The following is a 12547-nucleotide window of genomic DNA, read 5'->3' as shown; positions in this document are numbered from 1 at the left end:
AAACTAGATTTATGAGCTTATTCACTTGATAATAAAGTAAAGTGACTTATTTATGGATACTCGTGATTTATTGTTTTTAACCGTAATGAGGGGAAGTAGTAGAGCCACTGGTTCAAATCCCCTTTACGTCCATGGCGGCTGAACTGGACTCGAGCGAGGCACCCAACCTACGCGGCCAAAGTAAAACTGGTTCGACAAGGAAAAAAAACAGAACAGGAGGAGGAGTTATTCTTTATAAAAATTTCAAATATATTTTATTCATTTCCTTTTTCTTGTAAAACAGAGATCTATTTCAGTAACAGAACTACTTACAGGTTAATAGGTTAGAAAATATTGTCAGAGTTAAATTTTCATCTTTCATTGCTATGGCAACAGTGTATTCTTGTGCTATGTCTGTATGTATGATTTCTGCTTTCATGCCATAAAGGTTTAACTGAAGCAAATTAAAAAAAAAAAAAAAAAAAAAAAGTACAAAAAACACATTTCAAGAGTGATAGTGAAACATAGCAAGTACCAGAGACCGACATCGTCGGTCCTGTCCAGAGTCTCTTTCTCTCTCTTTCTTTCTCTTCTCTTCTCTGTGTGGTTTCAAGAAGAGGTCTTCTCTGCCTTATTTCCATCCCCTCTCCAATTCGAAATGCAAAAAAAAAAAAAAAAATTCAAGTTTCCCTCTTTCAGACCAAAAAAATAAAACAAAACAAAAATACAAACAAAACGGTACTGTACAAAGTCAGTGGAAGCATCATCCAGCCCGTCCGTCTGTGTCGCTCCATTGGTCTCCTGTCCCAGCGGGGATGAAAGAAAAAAAGGCCTGTTTTCTACTCGTCTAGTATTCATCTGCTTTACCTACATTATTAAAACGTATCGTTAAGTGGATCATCTACACTTCTCTGCTTTCATGTAGTTCCCGTGAACTCGCTGCCGTCATTATCATTCCCCTCAGCTCTTCTCGCGGATACAAATGTTACCTCCCCCCTCCGTTTCCGTCTATAATGATTACACTATCAGGCAGTTTTTATTCTAAAAGGTGGCTTCAATCTGTATGTTCCCATAACATACTGCTAATTGATAAGTTGCTGTACGATGCAATGTAAGTGATTGTTTTTACTATATCTTATGAGGAAAAAGCAGAACAAAAGATTATTCTGTTAAATCTCAAGGAGTAGATTAAGTGTCTGTCTGTTTCGGGAAATACATTTATATCATCCTCATTGTTATAGACTGTTTATTTTTATGGAACTCTTGACTACCTGATTGATGCTTAAGTTGAGAAAATATATAGTTTTTTTTTTTTTTTTTTTTTTTTCTTCTTTAGCATTTTTTTGAATCTACATGGAACGGGGTGGATAATGGGAAGCAGTTGCTGATTTTTGTGGCGGGCCGCGTCACTGGAACACAGTGTGGTAGGTGGGACACTGATGGGATTTCATGTACTTGATGGCAAACTTGAGCTCCTTGCTCTTCTTGTCCCACTTGTGAATGGACATGAGCAGCAGCTGCTGGTCCACTTTGCGGCCCATGATGAGGAAGTTGGAGCTCAGGCTGTCCAGCTGGGCGCACGGGCAGTTGGCTCCGTTCTTGATGTACAGGGTCAGCTTCTTCATGTCCTTCTTCCTCAGCACCCCCTGCTTCAAGACCTTCTTCTTCTTCTGCGCCGCGATCAGCTTCCGGTCGCCCTTCTCCTTTTTCACCTCCTTGATTTTCATCTTTAGGACTGGAGGAGAAGAGACAGACGTGTTACAGTTCGATTAAACGCAGGTACTCGCACCCAGAAGTTGTTAAAGTGTCACTCATTTTCCCCTACTCCCTTTTACTTTGAGTGGCCTTGATATTTCCTCTTTCCGCAAGTCTAACGCCGAGCTGTGCCAAAGAGGCAGCTATTTTACACCTCTCCTGAGTATCATCATTTAGCCTTTCCCGCAGTGTACAAAAACTGTATCCTGTGCCTATGTTTGTATGTTTGAGTTGGGGAAAAGCCATAAACTGAAGGGAGGACGTTTTCTGGAGATTGTTGTAAATCTTTTAACATAAGCACAAGTCAAATTTCAAGTTTTCCCAAGCAAGTGTTTCAAGTTACTAAGTGGTGACCAGTACGAGACATGACAGATGTAATAGCTCTTGGACTTCATATCGACAAAAGTGTCTTCTCTCAAGACTGGTAGCAGTCAGATTCAGGTCAAGTTTCTAGTCCTTAGCTTTTGTGCTTTAACTCCACTTCTCATTCAGAAGCACAGATTGAAATGATTTGCCACTGAACAATCACTTTATTCAGAACTGTAATCAAACTGTGTTTCTCCTTTGCTTTATCGCACCTCCTTTGTTTGACCTGTTGTGTATTTATAATAGAATAAGAAAAACTGTTTGGTCACAGGGGACTTTATCGGGTTTATCAGGCTAATCAAGAACCGAAATGTGTCTCCCGTCGAGCCTCGTGTTTATGAGTTCATATTTTTACATGCGGGAGATTAAAATGGAACTGCTGAGAGTTTGAGAGAGGAATTCTCCGGGTGAACATTTTGACAGGTGAAATTAATCATGGGCCGGGCAAAGGCGCGGGGTCGGTGTGAAGCACCGCTATGTACCCAAGCTTGCTGGAAGATCGCCATTTCGCTTCTCGCCTGCTTGTCTGTGGTTGCATAAACATCCCTCGGCGCGCTCCGATAGGTATACAGTACATGCGAGGTGATAGCATGATCGAGAAGGAATGTGTGCGCGGGGTTGCGTTCGCATGGCCGGTGTGTGTTTGCGTGCGAGCGCCTGAGTGTGTGATTTTGTGAATGACTGCATTCCTGTGTACGTGTGTGCTCGGTAAGCCCGCGAAGGATAAAATCATGCGCCCCCCCGGCTTCGCTCTAAATGCCCACCCGTATTCAGACATAAATGATGCCGTGGGCCCCTCTGTGCAGCCTGGCCAGCATCTTTGTGACAAGCTGCGCTCGAGCCTTTTATACAAACTGACTCTCTTTAAAGTGAGCAGAGGTAGAAGCAGCTGGAGAGAGGAGGAAATAGTAGTGCGCTGTCGTTTTGAGGGGAAACAGGTTTTTCTTTAGGCTAAAGCAAGCAGCCTCCCCTACGAGCCAGGTGTCGGCTCCGTGTCCTGCGCGGCTCAAATTTCTGCGCTCGTCATTTTGTGCCACACAATGCCGAACGATACAGCGAGGAATGCTGAGAGGTCGGACATCAAAAGTACTCTGTAACAAAACGCAGAAATTCTCTGAGGGTGTCTGAAGATGAATAGGCAAAAACATTCACGAGGCAAGCTGTAATCAGCTATCGCCCTATAGGATAACATTCTTGCCTTGATCTCCAGATCCATACGTCTCAGTTATCTTGGATTCTCATTTTCTTCTCATCAGGTCCTTACATATTCGGAGCCAATAAAATGTCTTTGAGTGTGAGCTATTTTCATGTGCAATATTTCATTCTCGTGAACAGAAAGAATCCGTGCTTTGCTTTTCCTCATGTTAAAAGCTGGAGATATGCAATCAATCAGACAAACACGTATCTGTGATTTGGTAATGTGGTTATTTATTATAAGGGCTTATGTTTTGGCAGCGTCTCGGAGCGCGAGCAAGGTGCCTGGAGACAATGTCTTATTGTTGCTGGCTGCGATGCGTCCAGTGTTAATTTATGTTATTATTTATAATGGGCCGCTTTGTATATTCAGGCAGTTTTGTAGGTGTGGGTGAGATATATTACACTTGGTCAGGCCACATTTCATTTTAAATTATGCTGTTCTTGCTAATCTGTTTAGGGAACATCTTACAGCCTTGTTCCTTACAGGGCTCCCAAAAAGTTTTGCTTTTTTTGTCACCATTTCTAAGCCGATGCTCTGAATCCTATCTACAGAGAAAATATTGAGCATAATTTACTCGAAACACGGGGGAAATAGACCTTGCAGGCAGAAACTCGGCTGCTGTTGAGCACGATGGGCCAAAAGCCTCGATGTTCAGAAATAATGGAATAATTATGTTCTGGCTTCACGTGTGGGTCGTTACTGTGGTGAGAACGGAATGTGGGAAAGAGGAGAGTTTAGGAGGGTGTTGAATGAGCACACAGAACCAGAGGTTAATCCATCGGTCCGTGACAAGAAGAAGGCTGAGCTACTGTGTCCGCTACCTGGCAGTTCACTGTGCATTTTCTATACATCCACTGCAATAAGCAACATTTAATTTATGTTTGAGTATTTGAATAACTTTTCGACATGTGTAAGTTTTTTATGTTCATTTATGCCAGTGGATGGGTACAGTGACCCTAACCCTAACCCCTAACCCTAGGGCCAGTAGAACTAAATATCCTAACCCTAACAGGCAACCCTCGATACCCAAAAAACTCACTTGATTAAATTATATATATGGCTGCTTAAAATGACTGGTCTCTAGATCTTTGTTCAGATCCAAGATCTAAGACTGGAATCAGGGAGTTAAGCGCTTCCAAGATGGCAACTGCGGGAGTGACCGCGCTGAGCTTCAAAAAAACACTCGTTGGGAATAGTTTGGTTTGAGTGTTCATCCGTCTTTTGTAGTTGGTAGCCTTGAATCAGTTTTTGGACCTCGGAGAGCAACTATCAAATTGAAATCCTCGATATAAGTCATAAAATATTAAGCGTGACAAATACTACATCTGTTCTTTTATTTCCATTTTATTGTTACTCAGCGTGACGGATTGTAAATCCAAATTCAAGCCTCTGGTGACATGTTTTTTTTTTTTTTTGCACTTGGATAAATGTTACAATGTTCTTCTGACAGCTCGTGAGTCCCATACAGACTCTCTCATTCAAGTTTAGCTGACTGCAGATTTTTAACAATGCGGCATTACCGCATATGTGCTACATGTATTTTTTTTCAGTTTTTCAGTTTTCAGTTACTTACCAAAGTCGCTGGCACAGTAATGCTCCATGATGTTGTCCGCTTTCAGCTCATTGTCACACGGCGGGCACACCTTCGACACTGAGGAGACAAAAAATAACATAAAATGTCATCAGTTACTCACTTTTCATTAAGCGCCATCAATTCCCGATTAGCTAATATCCAACGGCCGGGGTCATTGTCAGCTAAGTGCAGTCAGCTGCACCAGAGCCATGTCAGTATGAAGTCGTTCAGCCCTGAGTACTTTTGAGCCACTTGTTTGCAGCCCCCCTCATCTTGTCACAGGCTATTTGCTGCGGAGCGAGTACACAGTCCAGCAGGCTGACTGATGTTTGCCCTGCAATTACACTGGAGAAAATGTTTTTATTCTGGCCGTTGTATATTTTGGTGGTGCAGGCGTGGTCTTGGCTGTGCGGAAAGGTAAACGCTGCGGCGGGAGCTGCTGAACATGGTGAAAAGTGATTCAGTACACAGAGGCAGCCAGCACTTAGGCCTCAGAGCAGCCACACATTGTGAAACAGCGAGAGGAAACCGAAGCAACAAGTCCGGTTTATTTTTAACTCAGAATTTATGGTCACGCATGCTTTGCTCGAGAGCATGTTTGGCCGCGCTATCTTTGATATAGGAGTTTTGCTGTTGTTGTTATTGTCCACCCACACGATGGACACACATCCTGACAAGAAAGAAGGCACAACATCTGTAAAACTTGTTCCTAAAGTCTTAAGCTTCATCTCTCTCCCTCCCTCTCTCTCTCTCTCACACACACAATGCAAAGACACTGGCAAATTTTTCGGAAGGCTCCTCAATATAAAACTTTATTATGGCAATTACTACATGAGCTCCACGTAATCCCAAAGAGGCTAGTTGGAGCTGTACGCATCTAATATCAGCGCACTTATCCACACAACGGAGCCTTGGGCCAAAGTAGACAACAAGGTATAATATTAGAAATGGTCAGAGAGAGAAGGATGTGGTATAGAAATCTTCCCCGCACCACCTATACATACACCTACAGGAAAGAAAAATCTGATTAGAGACATTTTGTCTGAAGGAAACCAGCGCTGACAACTTACTTTTCCTGAGTGAGAAGCCTTTTTCAGGACGACTGCTTATAGGAGAGCTTTTTTTTTTTTTTTTTTTATCATTCACTCACCACAATATCCAAAATATGAAGTATGCTCTCCCCCAAGAACTCCGCGTTCTTTCTCATTTCCTCTCTGTCTTTCACTTGTGACCGCGCACATATATGCAAACACACACAGGGCTCTCGTAGCCCAGTCCAGCCCCTGGGTTAGAAGTCAGGGTTCAGAGGTTATCACCTCAGCGTCTGGGCAGATAATGAGAGGGGTCAAAGTTTAGCATGCTTCGCTGCTTCGGTCGTAGGGAGGTTGAAGCCCCTAAAAACCGGCGAGTGGATGTGGATGTGTGTATGCGTCGGAGGTAGCCGAGCCGTGTTCTCGCAGGGTAACTGACAGTTCCCGTGCTTTCGCAGGCGGGAGACCTGCGCGGCTTCAGTGTCAGACTTGTAATTGTCTGGTGCTGACATGAAGACTGAGACAGGGGCACAGAAACACACACACACGCATCGATCAAGGCGGCGCAGCTCCTCTGGATTTGTCCGTTTTGAGTGATTCCCTTGAAGCACTCTTATTCAGACCCTGGTAATTCATTCTGGTTTCACAGTGGTGGTATGCTGGCAGGAGGCCGAGCCGCGCTGGTGCCAGAGCATGTGTCAGGAGAAAAGAAGTCCCTCCGTGAAACTTAGTTGGGCTTGGACCGAAAACCACCATTTGGATGCCGCTGAAAAATCACTTAAGCGACGGCTGCCCTCATCGCCGGTCTCCGTCGGGGGAATCACCGTCATGTTCTGATGGGAATCACTGCTGCGTGGCTATTTCACTTTTCTTTTCCTGGACGCATTTCTGGTCCGCAAATATTTTGACATTCGGTCGTTAATGCAGTTTTGCCGTCATCTCGGAGCGGCTCGGACATTTTTTAACCTGCCATGTGATTAAACTGCGAAAACCATGTTCTCGCTCTGGCTGACTTTGGACTCGACTGCCTCTTCGGTTCTACTTCTGGCATTAGCATGCTGCGTGTAGAACTTCATTACGGAAACGTTAGTGTTCCCGGTCGCCGTGACAAATGGTATTGTCTCACGGAGCTATTGTTGTGGAGGATGAGGAGGCTGGGAGTGGATAATTAAGGATAAGAGGAAAAGGATGATGAGAGCAGGGTGACTTGGAAGGTGGTCTGTTGGAAAGCCCTGCTGTTAATCTTTAAACAGTGAGCCAGAGTGGAAATTGCGTACGGCAAGAGTCCAAGAATTTAACTGCATAACTTCCCTTAGTCATAGCTCTGAGGTTAATATGAATTTCTCTTCCTTGCTCTCGCTTGCTTCCTATCCACATTTCACTCTCACATCACTGTGAGAGACAGGAACCTCCAACCAAAACATATTAAACTTCTTTGAGAAGGCTTTTGATGTTAGAAATCTTTGGAACAGGCGTCCCGTTAAAAGGAGCCTTAGTGCCCACGGAGTGATATCTGCCCTCTGCACCCTCAAAAATGTGAGCGCGGGCTGATTTTGCTCTAATCAGTTGGTGCGGTAGTAATTGCTCTGCTGCGTTAAATTAATTTTGTACAAACAACAACATAAATTATGGTCCTCTGAGTCTATAAGAACACAGGGACCCTATGCCCGTTTGTCATCACTTGACACGCAAGAATCTCTTTAATTTACTTCAGACGTGCAGTAGTAAACACAAACACTGTAAATCACCCTTTCGGTTTTGCAACATTTCGCATATTTGCTCTGATTCAATTTTGCAGTTGGGTGAAGTTGTAATGAGTTTGCGCACGCTGCTGTTCGCGGCCTGCGTCTCTTCATCCCCCGCTCGCTCACACACCCACCCGCATATCATCGCACAAAAGACGACTCGATCTAACGTCTGATTTCCCCCGACTTGTCTCGTACCTCGAGCCAGAACGCAGGGGTCACCGTCTTATGCCTCTTTTGGGCCCTTTAAGTTATGAGCGGCAACACTTAACGACATAAAACGGTACTGTGCCGGAGATTAAATGCAGCGTGTGATTTATGCCGGAGAGCCTGACATCTGTTTAAATGCGGCATGCAGACAGACAGAAGACGACCAAAACCTGGCCCGTAGGAAAACCCCTCCCCCCCCGGGGGGGCCCTAAAACTCAGCGCGGCCCTTGCATCTGTAGGAATCCTACGCAGAAGAGAAAACACGCGCTCAAAAGGCCTCGCAGGTCTTCCGCGCACAGAGCATTGGATCACATTTTCCTTTTCATATAGCAGCCAGGGCCACATGAGTGGTGCCCATTGTGCTGCCGGGGGACCTGACAGCCTGCCTGACTCCTTTAGCGCGGTTGTAACTTACACTGGTCACATCACAGGGCGCGCCAGAGACAGGCGGTATCTTTCACACTATGCAATTTTATCGACTTTCACGGGACAACGCGCGCTACTATCTCGACCACGTTGCCGTTATTAAACAGTCGTGCGGTTTACTTCGCCGAATCTGTTTGCGGCGCGTGTTGATTTACAGGTGCTGACAGTAGCTAAAGGTTGCATCATTAAAACCATCAGGTGGAGTCGACGCCGCGGCTTTAGCTGCGCTCCGTCTGACAGGCTGAACTCAGTTGGCCTTTTCTGCTCCCGGGATGCCGGCGTCTTCTTTTTATTTGTCAGCCTGTCTGCTTTGGTGTAACATACGGACTTATGTTTCACATAGTCACACCCCACGGGCTCCCAGCACACACACACACACACACGCCTACACAGCAAAACATCCACAAACACAGCCAGGGCTCAGGTGGTGATGGAGTTCCTCTCAGTTTCTGTGACAGAAAGGTGGAAAGTGAATCTAACTCTGCACTGTTAGTTTCCACGGGAGCCCTCGAACCGTGCTGTATCGTGTAATTGCAGAATAGCTCAGGTAAATGAAGGCCTCCTGGAGAGGGAGAAGGGTGGGGGGTGGCTGCAGGTAAGCACAGAGCTTTGTTCCTGTGATTGATTCACCTGGATTACGGCAACAAGTTTTTCATACGCAGCAGTTGCGAAAAGAATCATGAACATCCTCCAGAGCCACAGAGGACTCCTGTGAAGAGCACTTCTAAGAGTTCTGAGCTGAAATTCCTTTTTATTATTGCTGGCTGCGTTTGTGTGTGTGCGTTTGTGTGTGCGTGTGTGTGTGTGTGCATGCGTGTGTTTTAGAACCAAAAGCTTGTCCTCAGGATGGCCTCATCGGCACATCTGAGAATCTCTGTTTCTTAACAAAATGTCAGTGACTGAGCCTTCGGGCTAGAAGCGATATGGGTTCACTCTCAGTTTCAGAAGGCTCACGCGCACGCACACAAACATGCACAGAAGCACAAATTGACTGTTAAATCCATTTTTGTTTTTTTTTGTTTTTCCATTGAAACTGAATTCAGCTGATTTTCGCCTGATTTTCTTAGTCTCCCTGAAATTGCTATGGTTTCCTCTGTGTATTTTGCTCCACTTTCTATAATCCAGTCGTCTGTGATCATGATTTGATTAGATAGGATCAACAAACAGTTGCCTGTTTGAGGAGGTGACGGATGAAGTTTAAGCCTGCCTGCTTCTCAGGGAGCATGTGAAAAGAATCGGTTATGACTCTGCGAAGCCAAATTGTCACATAGTTGATAGCGGTCCTACAAAAACAGAACAGGCCGTTTTCCCTGATGGAACAAGTCAGTTGTGCATTAATTCAGCCGAGATTCCTCCAACAATCTTTTTTTAAAATCAGAGTAAATGTGTAGATGTGCTGCAAACGTGGAAAGGGAGCGGAGACACTGACTGACGGGACTAAATTGGTGCCTTAGTGAATCAATAAATTTAAAAGGAAGAACAAGTAACTAAAAGCACATTTTGAAGTTATATTAACAGACGTGTCACCATGTAGGAACGGGAACGGCCGAAGCAGATGAGAAATGCCAATAAACGGTTAAAGGCGAGCGGTGGAGCAACGTGAATAATAAACCGTTTTCTTGGAGACCTTATTGAAAGCAGAGAGGCGGACACTTCATGTGCTGCAGGAAGCAGCTTTTCTCCTCCTTTATGCGCTGTCTGCCTCTCTTTGCTCTCCCGCTTCCCTCTCCTTTCACCCCTCTCCCCTCGCCTCTCTCGGGGGACAATCGGACTTCGGCGATTCCCATTCTCCGCCTGCCTCTCTTGTCCTGTCATGTCGGCTAATTAGTGGGAGCTCAATAATTGGCCTTCTAGCTAATTGGCCTGCCGGCTGCCAGACCCAACAAAGGCCGGGCAGACCGGGGCACAGAGGGGACTGTCCCCCTCATTTTTTTTTTTTTTTTTTTTTTTTTAAAAGACTCTCATCAACTCCCTCTCTCTCCCTCTCAGCACTGACTGCCTTTGTGGAGAGGCTGTTAAGCAGTCGCACTTGTCCACACACCTTTTTCTATCCATTTAATTCCCACTCACTCTCTCCCAGCTCACTATTGGCCCATCTGCCGGTCCTCGCACTCATTGCCCGTGACAATACGTATATGATATTTTTTCCTTTTATGTGTGAATGAAATCTCCCTCAGAAAATCTCGGCATGATATTTTTTTTTCTTTTCTCATTTCATCCATCTGGGGTTGATTTGTTCATTTACTGACGCTCTGCAGACCGACCTGTGTGCTCCATGCATTTCAATTAAAAAAAGAAAAAAAGAAAACTCCCTTCCCTCCCTTAGCAGACTGACTGATTAGCTGTTGATGGACGTCTGCTGATAAAGGTGTGCGTATGCATGTGTGCTACCTTTTCAGTTAAGTTGTGTTTAGCATCGCAGCCCATCTATCTTAACTCAGTGAGCGATCTGGCTGCTGGAGTCTCTCAGTCTCCTGTCTCTGACCCTCCCCGAGGCAAATATAGATGGCAGGGAGTCGTCCTCAACTGTCCACTCGCAAACTTTCCCCTGTAGCCTCTTCCTGCTCCTGTCACTCTCCCTGACCTCCTCTGGATAGTCTCTCACTTAAAACTTTCAGCTGTCACTGCCGGAACCGTAATTACATTGCCATCGCATGTGCAGATACTCCGTCTGAATAGCATGTCATCTCATCGTTTTGTGCCATTATCTTATTTTGTTCACCGATGTTGAATTTAAAATTAATATATGATTTGTTATATTATATCATTAAAAGTTGCAATTTATACAAGTTAGGCCACGTTTTTGATAGAATATACAATAAGCTTGTCACTCAACAGACACATTTAGTTATTTATTTTTGCTTTATGAGCGTCATTTTGACCGGTAAGTTCTTACATTCACATAAACACGTATAAGTTCACATTATTGACTTGGAAGTCGTGAACAAGAATGAATGTGCACACGGATGCCCTTACCTGGTGGCTGGGTGGCATGGTTCCCCGTGAACTGCATGGGGATGCAGAGGTCGTTGTCGATGGGGAACTTGTCGCAGGTCAGCATCTCTGGCCAGGGGAAGCCGTAGGTCTCCATCACTGGCGCGCAGCTGTCTCGCACCGCCTCGCACAACGAGCGGCAGGGGTAGATGGGCCTGTCCAGGCACACGGGCGCGAACAGCGAGCACAGGAACACCTGCGTGTCCGCGTGGCATCTCTTGGCCAGGAGGGGCACCCAGCTGCCTGCCTGCTGCTTCACTTCTGGCATGGTCTCGTGGTCCAGGAGGTTGGGCAGCCTCATCTTCTTGTAGCCCACGTTGTGGCAGAGGCGCAGGTCCGCCGGTATGTCCACACACTGGGGCTGCTTGGTGTAGAAGCGGCCATTGTGGAAGTTGTCCGACTGCCAGCTGTAGTAGTCGTACTCGTCTGCGGCCGAGACGGTGAGGAGGAGGAGGAGGAGGGTGAAGAGCGACAGGCCCAGTGCCAAGCTGAAGGAGCCCTGGGTTAATGCCCACCTGGGGCTCTTTTGTCCGTGTGCCATGCCTCTCTGAGTTTAGACCAGCAACTCAAGAAAATTGTATCCAAAGTCTCCAAAGTAAGTCAGTGAAGACAAAATGCAAAGAGGAGAGAGCAACAAGTGAGGCAGGCGTACAAGCTGTAATCCCTTTTTTTTTTTCTCCTGAGTATGTTCGCAGTGGATTGAAAACAAAAATGTTTAATTCCCTTCTTCCCTGGAGAGTCAGCCCTCTAAGCCGCCCTGAAACGCCTCCCTGTGTTTGTGTGTGTGTGTCTCAGGTAGTGGAGTGAGCAGTCAGGGAAGTTTTAGCACACAAGCAGGACTAATAACTTCTCTAACTTTCCCTGATCACAGTTTCTCACTCTGCCTCCCTCGCTCTAATAGAAGTGTCTCCAGCCCTTCCCCTGCTCTTTGTCTATCAGTCTGTAGCCGTAATGAGGACTACCTAGGCTTTAAGAGGCAGTGGTGGCTGCTCCCTTCAGCTGCCTGCCCCCTAGCAGGATCCCAGACCATTCACCTTCCTACTGGCCTCCCCTGGTCTCACTCACAACAGCCTCAGCCAATCACAACTCCAGGGGGAAGCTCCAGCCGGCCTTCAAGACACTCCTTCTGCCCCTTATTCTCAACAAAAACCCCTCCTCTAGAACAAGTTAACAGGAGAGAGGGAGAGAGAGAGACCTATGGCAATTTTCTGCATTTCATATTCATCTCTTTAAGATTGTTTAGTCAGAAACACGCCCAACAGACGGCGTC

At 45.8% G+C, this 12547-nt stretch overlaps 1 protein-coding gene across 1 annotated transcript; it reads right to left on the bottom strand.

The window, feature by feature from the left end:
• Positions 1-225: 225 nt before the first annotated feature.
• On the bottom strand, positions 226-12243 carry sfrp5 (secreted frizzled-related protein 5). Its single transcript, XM_047603845.1, has 3 exons — positions 11260-12243; positions 4872-4949; positions 226-1714 (listed from the first exon to the last, which is right to left on the bottom strand). Exons 1-3 carry the CDS (start codon positions 11816-11818, stop codon positions 1386-1388), a joined length of 966 nt encoding a protein of 321 aa, XP_047459801.1. The 5' UTR covers positions 11819-12243; the 3' UTR covers positions 226-1385.
• Between the last annotated feature and the right edge of the window lie 304 nt (positions 12244-12547).

The sequence above is a fragment of the Mugil cephalus genome, chromosome 13 (assembly GCF_022458985.1).
Source record: "Mugil cephalus isolate CIBA_MC_2020 chromosome 13, CIBA_Mcephalus_1.1, whole genome shotgun sequence".
In the NCBI taxonomy this organism is placed as follows: Eukaryota; Metazoa; Chordata; class Actinopteri; order Mugiliformes; family Mugilidae; genus Mugil; species Mugil cephalus.
This window is presented reverse-complemented; position numbering and strand designations above follow the sequence as displayed.

Coding starts and splice junctions, on each gene's coding strand:
- sfrp5 (XM_047603845.1), bottom strand. CDS start 11,818: ATGGCACACGGACAAAAGAGCCCCAGGTGGGCATTAACCCAGGGCTCC. Junction 4,950..11,259: donor CCATGCCACCCAGCCACCAG/GTAAGGGCATCC, acceptor TTGTCTCCTCAG/TGTCGAAGGTGTGCCCGCCG. Junction 1,715..4,871: donor TTACTGTGCCAGCGACTTTG/GTAAGTAACTGA, acceptor CTTCTCCTCCAG/TCCTAAAGATGAAAATCAAG.